Source organism: Leptonychotes weddellii, chromosome 4 (assembly GCF_054177405.1).
Source record: "Leptonychotes weddellii isolate Sample4059 chromosome 4, ASM5417740v2, whole genome shotgun sequence".
In the NCBI taxonomy this organism is placed as follows: Eukaryota; Metazoa; Chordata; class Mammalia; order Carnivora; family Phocidae; genus Leptonychotes; species Leptonychotes weddellii.
This window is the reverse complement of record NC_138372.1, coordinates 19,401,203-19,408,461: the sequence shown is the minus strand read 5'-3', so window position 1 is coordinate 19,408,461 and position 7,259 is coordinate 19,401,203. Positions and strand designations below refer to the sequence as shown.

The window sequence follows — 7,259 nt, the reverse complement described above, 5'->3', positions numbered from 1 at the left end:
AAAAAAAATAAATAAATAAGCATCTCTTAGGTCTATTCGTCTCCAAAACAATACAGTGATGTCTAAGGATTGTAACTTGACAATCGTGTGGCAACTCAGCATACCTAAGAGCACTGAAAGACAGAAAACACGATCAGTTAACGGAAACCAGTAATCAGAGGGATGTTTGACAAATCAGAGTGCTTTGAAAATATAAATTATTTCACAAAGGAATGTGATATTAGCATTAAGGCTACGCCTCATTGTCTATTTCTTTCTACTACAAACTAGAGATTTACTAAATTCTAGTACCAAAATAAATTCCTCTATGTCTTCAAAGCTTCATGCTACTTAGCAACGATATTTTACATCTGTGGAACAGTCTATAGTAAAAAAAAGGCTTTACAGACATTTTAGCTAAATTATTTCCTTGAATAATCTGGATGTTTTGTAACCTTTAAGATAGAAGAACTCAAGACAAAAGGCCTCTATAAGTGACTGGCTAAGGGCATGATGAATTAACAGAATTCATCACAATGCATGCCTTAATACTTTGCAAAACACCTGGGTCTCCTTCAGATCTCACAGATGCCTTTCAACCATCTTGATCTTTACTATACACGCCAAAGAAAACCAACTGCGTTCAATAATGAGGCCCTGAACCTAAATTCTACCTGAGTAAGCAAACATAAAATTGCCTTAAGACATGGAGACTCACAACTCCATGGTCATAGTGGGCATAATCTCCATTTCTTGGTAAGTAAATGGCACCGTTAAGGATTAAAAAACTTATACAACCTAGTATCTAATCAAAATTCATGTTCTCATGAAGTTCCATGTGGTGTTCATTCTAAAGACTTGTATAAAAGCTGGACTTCTGCTAAACTTTTCCTGTATAGCACTTATTTCAATTATAATCATGTAATTTTTGTGTGATTGTGTTTCCTACCAGATAATCTGACGACAGGAACCATGCTTGTTTTGTTCACTGTTGTAGTCCCTCTGCTGAGCACAATGACTGGCACACAATAAGCATTCAATAAGTGTTTTGAATGAATGAATGAGTTTCATCACCATGCCGTTCTTTTTGAGCAAGTGTCTTAGCTTACTATACTTCTTTGAAAGGCTTGGGCCTGGGGCGCCTGGGTGGCTCAGTCGTTAAGCCTCTGCCTTCGGCTCAGGTCATGGTCCCAGGGTCCTGGGATCAAGCCCCGCATCGGGCTCCCTGCTCCACGGGAAGTCTGCTTCTCCCTCTCCCACTCCCCCTGCTTGTGTTCCCTCTCTCGCTGTGTCTCTGTCAAATAAATAAATAAAATCTTTAAAAAAAAAGAAAGGCTTGGGCTTGAATTGCATAAATGCAACCCAAAAGTGAAATGCAATCTACATCATTCACTTTCTTCTTCAGTTACTGCGTATCTTGTAACTTCCACACAACTCCATGTACTCAGAGAGACAGAATTCACCAAGTCCAGTTTGATGGGGACTCATAAGCCTATGATCAATTAAAACCTTTCATTTGGAAGGTGAGAGAAGTCACAAAAAACTGAGTGTCTGTGGGAGATACTAGGTTTGAATGTGTTATATCACCATGTGCTTTTAATAGAAAAAAAATCAAGATGAACGAAAGTAGCATTGCTGGAAAACAAAGCACAAGAGAGGGGGTGGAAAAGTGAGTCATTGGCAAAAATGTTTAGTGTGACGAGAAAAAAAGGGAAGATATGTATTTCCATACCTCAATTAGCTTGTCTCCTTTGACTACATCCAGATGTAAACCAGGTGGGGGTTTACCTGCCCTGAAAAATAAAGAGTGAGAAAAGCATTTTCAGGATGAGTTTGTAAATGCCATTTACAATCACTGTCCCATTCAACAATGCAGCTCTTCTACCAGTCTATAATTAGTTCATGTTCAAGCAGAAATGTCATCTACTTCACTGTTATTACAGCTCCTTTCTACATTTGACACTTCCCCAGTGATTCAATTGCTCTAAAACAGACTTTACTGGATCTGTATTTAGAGCAGCACCAAAGAAACCTATATTTTAACACTGGATATCAACCTCAGAGAAAAAGCAGCACAGAGAGTCCAAGTACTATAGCTGCGGTAGTCTGGTTACTTGGAGTTTGAATCTAAGATTTACCACTACCACTAATACCCTATAAAGGCAGAATAAATCAGTCGGTGTTTGGGGCTGATCAAGATTAGTCTCATCACAGAATAAACAGAGGGTACTGTCCTGAGCTCTGAGACCAAATCAGAGGTGCATAATTAGGGAGCTAGGGCAATCCAAAAGCATGCCCATAAAACCAGGTACCAATAAATACAAGAGATGTTTGTTACTGTTGAACAGGTCTTCCTCGAATGGCATGTTTCAGGGAACTGTTCTCTATACTTCTTATAACACCATTCATGAGGGATACATATACATCAAAGCACCAAACAGTGCCTGGTACATACCAGACTCTGAGGAAATGGTAGGTGATCTCAAATAATCTCTTCTAACTGTAAGTTTACAGTCCTGGTCCAACTTCTTAAATCAATGCAGCAAGGGACCAAAATAGGCATATAATTTGTAGACTGAAATAACTGGGTGCTACAAAAATGCAGAGGGACCCAGAAAACAGCCACACTTTCACTTGCTTCCAGTCTTTGCTCCTTTTAAGTTTGAAGAAAGAACAATCTTGCCAGAGCCCCTACATTTGCATACACACACACACACACACTGCATCCTCATCCATCTAACTGAAGATGCAACATAGTCATCTCACAATCCTGTCCCAACTCCTCTATACGGCAGTTGTTGAAAGGACAGTGCATTGGACAAAAGCCCATTCTGTACGGAAAACAGGGAAAGGAAAGTTAAATGTTACATCCACAACATGCCTTCTGAACTCCTACTATGTGCCTGACTTAGGCCTAGGAGCTGGGAACACGAAGATGAATCAGACAGCCCTTGCCCTTGAGGAGCTCAATATAACGGGAAAGAAAAAGGAATTATGCATAAACTGTGATGAGCTACAGCAGAAACAGCTCTAACTCGGATGGGTCTCCTTGCAAGGCAATTCATATGTATTCATCTTGCACCCTGCTCAAAGACTAAATTAAATTACTCCATTATTCCCAAGAGCTTGAGAAGGGTTGAAAGGGGTTCATCTCAGCAATTACTGACGTTCACTTGTGCCCGGCTTCGAGATGGGTCAAGCCGTCCCTGCCCTCAGGGCGCTTCCAGTCTGCGGGAGACAGACAAGTACCGCACGGGAGATGCAGCAACGACAGAGGGATGCGGGGCACTGAGCTTGGGCTGGGGCCGGGAAGCGGGCTCGTGCGCGCTCGGGACAGAGAGCAGGGGGGCAGGTACGGTGCTCCACAAGAGCACCAGGCACTCAATCAGGAGTTGGGGTAAGTTCGGGGCCAAGGCCCCGAAGCGCCCCAGCAACCGGCTGAATCGCCCAAGGGACTGCCTAAGCGAGCACCCCAGAGCCCCCAAGTCTGGGTTTCCTCAGTTTCTGGGCCCGTGCTCCAGGCTCCCGGTTCCTCCACACGCCGCCCGGCCCGACGGACAGTTCTCCCTCAATCAGCTCCAGGGTCTCTGAGCCGTTCGGCTTGCTGCGAGAAATGAGCCGCCCTGCCAGTCCGGGCCAAGCCACTCCAGCCCTGGCCAGGCCACTCCAGCCCTGGCCACCCCGCCACTCACCAGGTCGGGCAGTCGAACAGCGGGAGGCTGGAGCCGGAGTTCGCGGCTGCCGCCATCTTGCGTCTCCCCCTCCCATTTGGCGGGCCCTAAGCACGCCGGGAAACTGGAAGACCCGAGGGGAGAGGCGGCATCCCAGCAGTCTGTGCGTACGCACTCGCGCGCGCGCGCACGTATACCTACGCACGCATGGGACGTGTCTAGTGGCCGTGAAGACTGGAATCTGATTTTTAAGTTCTTTTCCGGTGTTTTGAGACGGCTGGGCTTCTCTGGAAGAGTCTCGGGAGGGTAGGGCTTTCCTTGGCCGGGAAGTGTCTGAGGAAAGGTGCTTGTAAGGAGGGGTATCGGTCTCCCCTGTGTTCTCTAGACGCCCCTGGGCTCTAAAGTCTTGGGACCCTGTCCTTTTCCTGCGCTTGCACCATCAGCCTTTCCACCCCAATCTGGAGAGAAGCTAGAGGGCAGAACTCAGAGAGTGGAGTGATCAGTTTTCTAACGGCTCTTCGCAGAGCTGCATGCCTGCTACTTACATCCCCTTCCTAATCCAAATCTGGGTCTGAGGATTTCTGTAGATTATCTGGGAAGCTGCTTTAGGGGATCATCTAGTTTGTTTATGAAAACTGGACAAACTGCAGCAAAGGGCGGATCCAATTCGAAGGCAGGCTTCCAAATCTTAAGTGTGCATGAATGAAATAGTTAAGCTGTGGCCCCTTTGGATTTTAAAATTTTGGTCATGGTGATTAAATAGTGCAAGGAAGCATTAGGATTCAAGCCTGCACTAGGCCTACGGTAGGCTGAGAGAGACCAATAAATAGCAGGGCCTCTGATTGTAAAGGCTTTATTGAATGCTTACGTATCTGTGCAAGTATGTTTTATATGGATCATCTCATTTAATCCTCACAACACCGGTGAGATAGGTATGATTCCTGAGGGGAGGCTTAGAGAGATTGAGTTACCTAGTCTCAACCTAGAACAAGTGAGTGGGATTCGAACATAAATCAGTATGATGCCAAAGGCCTTGCTCTTAAATCACCACTGTCTCTCATACTTAGATGTTACAGGTCAATTACATTTATTATTAGCACACAACTGATTCCCAACACTTTTGCATTTTTGTAGAAAACAGGAGAGGATTAGTTGGCTGTTTTTAAAGAAACCAATTGCAAAATTATTGTTCACCCGAAAACAGCACTGCACAGCAAGTTCTCTCTATGATGGAGTTACTTGTTTTCTTGATTCCCTGCTACTGGTCCTTTTTTTTTTTTTTTTTAAAGATTTTATTTATTTGACAGAGACACAGCGAGAGAGGGAACACAAGCAGGGGGAGTGGGAGAGGGAGAAGCAGGCTTCCCGCGGAGCAGGGAGCCTGAAGCGGGGCTGGATCCCAGGACCCTGGGATTATGACCTCAGCTGAAGGCAGACGCTTAACGACTGAGCCACCCAGGCGCCCCTGGTCCTTTAGATTTTTAAATCAAACATCAGCCTGGTGTTTGCCCTTTTGACCTCTCCAGGGCATCAAAATTTAACTGCAGCATAATATTAACTTGGATTTTTAAATTATCAACTCGTAGGCAGGCAGGAAAATCACCTTTTCCTCTGACCTTCAAAAGCACAGTAAACTTATCCAGCAAGGATGCTGATTGGAACACTTATCAAATGACCTGTTAATATCCTCCTTTCCAGTCATGGGATTCTAAAGACCAGGCTGATAGGAAAAATACAAATTCTAAACTTAGTTTCAAGAGAACAGGCTATGGCTCCTCCTTTGAGCATGAGTGCATGATTCCTGAGAAGGAATTATTCTCAAGTGTTTTGAGTGTAACAGAAAAGAACAAGGTACTTTTATCTACAGAGATTGTCCAGGCCTTCAAGGTTCCATGCCCTTTTCAGGCATAAGGTGGTGTTGAAGCCATTTCTAGCTAACAGTGACCTGATAACAAATGTCAACTTTGCCTTTCGATTTCTCAGCTTCTGTGTGTGGTCCATTATTTGATCCCTTCTAGTGCTGACTATACACCCAAGAAACCTAACGCTATATTCTTACCCTTATAATTCTTTACTCCTTAGCCATGTTTCTTGTTTCCAGCACAGCTGATATTCACACTGGCTTCTGATGTAATGGTACCTTACATTTACCTAGGCCTTATAAAGCAAAATGCTCTTTGTTTGGGCACCAATGATGTCAGTATAGATCAGCAAACTGAAGGCAGCAGTCCCTGAAATGAAAAGACTGATGGGCCAGCTGCCTTGGGAGTCTGGTATCTCAACTAAGTAATTTCTTAGACTTTGAGACCCCCTTAGAATGGAACCCAAGGACATGAGGAGCATATTGATGTCAGAAAACTTTCTTAAAACCTCTTTGCTTTATGAGTAATCAAATGGAGACACAAAAAATGTGTGTTTGTGAATAGATACTACAAACCAGAGGCTTCATTTAGCAGGGTGGTGAATGAAAAGTTCACAAGGTCCTGACCAAAGAAAAGATGGGCAGAAATTGCCACTACTCCAGATTTTGAGAGAATGCTTCATGAAAGAGGAGGTGAGCAAAAACACAGTGTAGAGTGTCTCCAGGTGTGGTTTTAAGTCTGAGTGCTTGAGATCAAATCCTGGCTCCATCATTCCTAAACTGTGTGCCCATGGGCAGGCTACTTACTGTGCTTCAGTTTCCTAATCCATAAAAAGGAAACAAGAAATATTCAAAAAATTTTACATTTAGCATAGTAAATTACTGGTAGTAAGGGTTCAAATGTTATTCCACAAATGACCATGCACATGTAGAGCACCTCCTCTAGCTTTAAATTCCTGTATTAGACTGCCGTTCCTGGCCTCAGCTTCTTCAGTTGTAAAGTAATGGGGCTAGTCTAGACAAGTGTCTCACAGAAATGTTGTGGACCAGGGGGAAAAAAAGTAATATAGGGATGTCAACTTTTATTTTGTCAACTAAGGAGATTTAAAAATGAAGACTTCCCAATGACATCACCACCTATTCATTTTTATAATCTTGAAATATCCTTTTTAAAAAGTTGGAAGGTCATTATCTCACACTCAAAGATGGTACTTTAAAAAGCCCACTACAGGGGCGCCTGGGTAGCTCAGTCAGCTAAGGGTCTGCCTTCAGCTCAGGTCATGATCCCGGAGTCCAGGGATCAAGCCCTGCATTGGGCTCCCTGCTCAACAAGGAGCCTGCTTCTCCCTCTCCCTCTGCAGCTTCCCCCTACTTGTGTTCTCTCACTCACTCTCAAATAAATAAAAAAATCTTAAATAAAAATAAAAAGCCCACTACATCATTTTTTTCATTTCTTCATGGACTGGTAAAAACTTGGTCCATAATTAGAGTCCAACATTAAAAAAGCCTACTATTTCAAGTTTATCCCTTAAAAATTAAGTGCTACATTGTCAAATTGCATTTTGGATAAGTATTAAAATGAACTACTCAAATGGCCTAAAAGTAGGATCAGGGGTTGGGTATCAAAACCTTTCACATTGGGGTGCCTGGGTGGCTCAGTCGTTAAGCATCTGCCTTCGGCTCAGGTCATGATCCTAGGGTCCTGGGATCAAGCCCCACATTGGGCTCCCTGCTCGGCGGGAGGCCTG

General features: G+C 43.8%; 1 protein-coding gene across 2 annotated transcripts in view; it reads right to left on the bottom strand.

Moving 5' to 3' along the window:
* Positions 1 to 3,823, bottom strand: part of PPP1R8 (protein phosphatase 1 regulatory subunit 8) — an 18,369-nt gene extending 14,546 nt beyond the window's left edge. For both annotated transcript variants that reach the window (XM_081817873.1, XM_081817874.1), the window contains exons 1-2: positions 3,672 to 3,823; positions 1,712 to 1,772 (exon numbers count right to left, since the gene is read on the bottom strand). In XM_081817873.1, the coding sequence (XP_081673999.1) occupies positions 1,712 to 1,772; positions 3,672 to 3,727 (117 nt within the window). In that variant the 5' untranslated portion in view covers positions 3,728 to 3,823. The remainder of the gene's footprint in view (positions 1 to 1,711; positions 1,773 to 3,671) is intronic.
* Between the last annotated feature and the right edge of the window lie 3,436 nt (positions 3,824 to 7,259).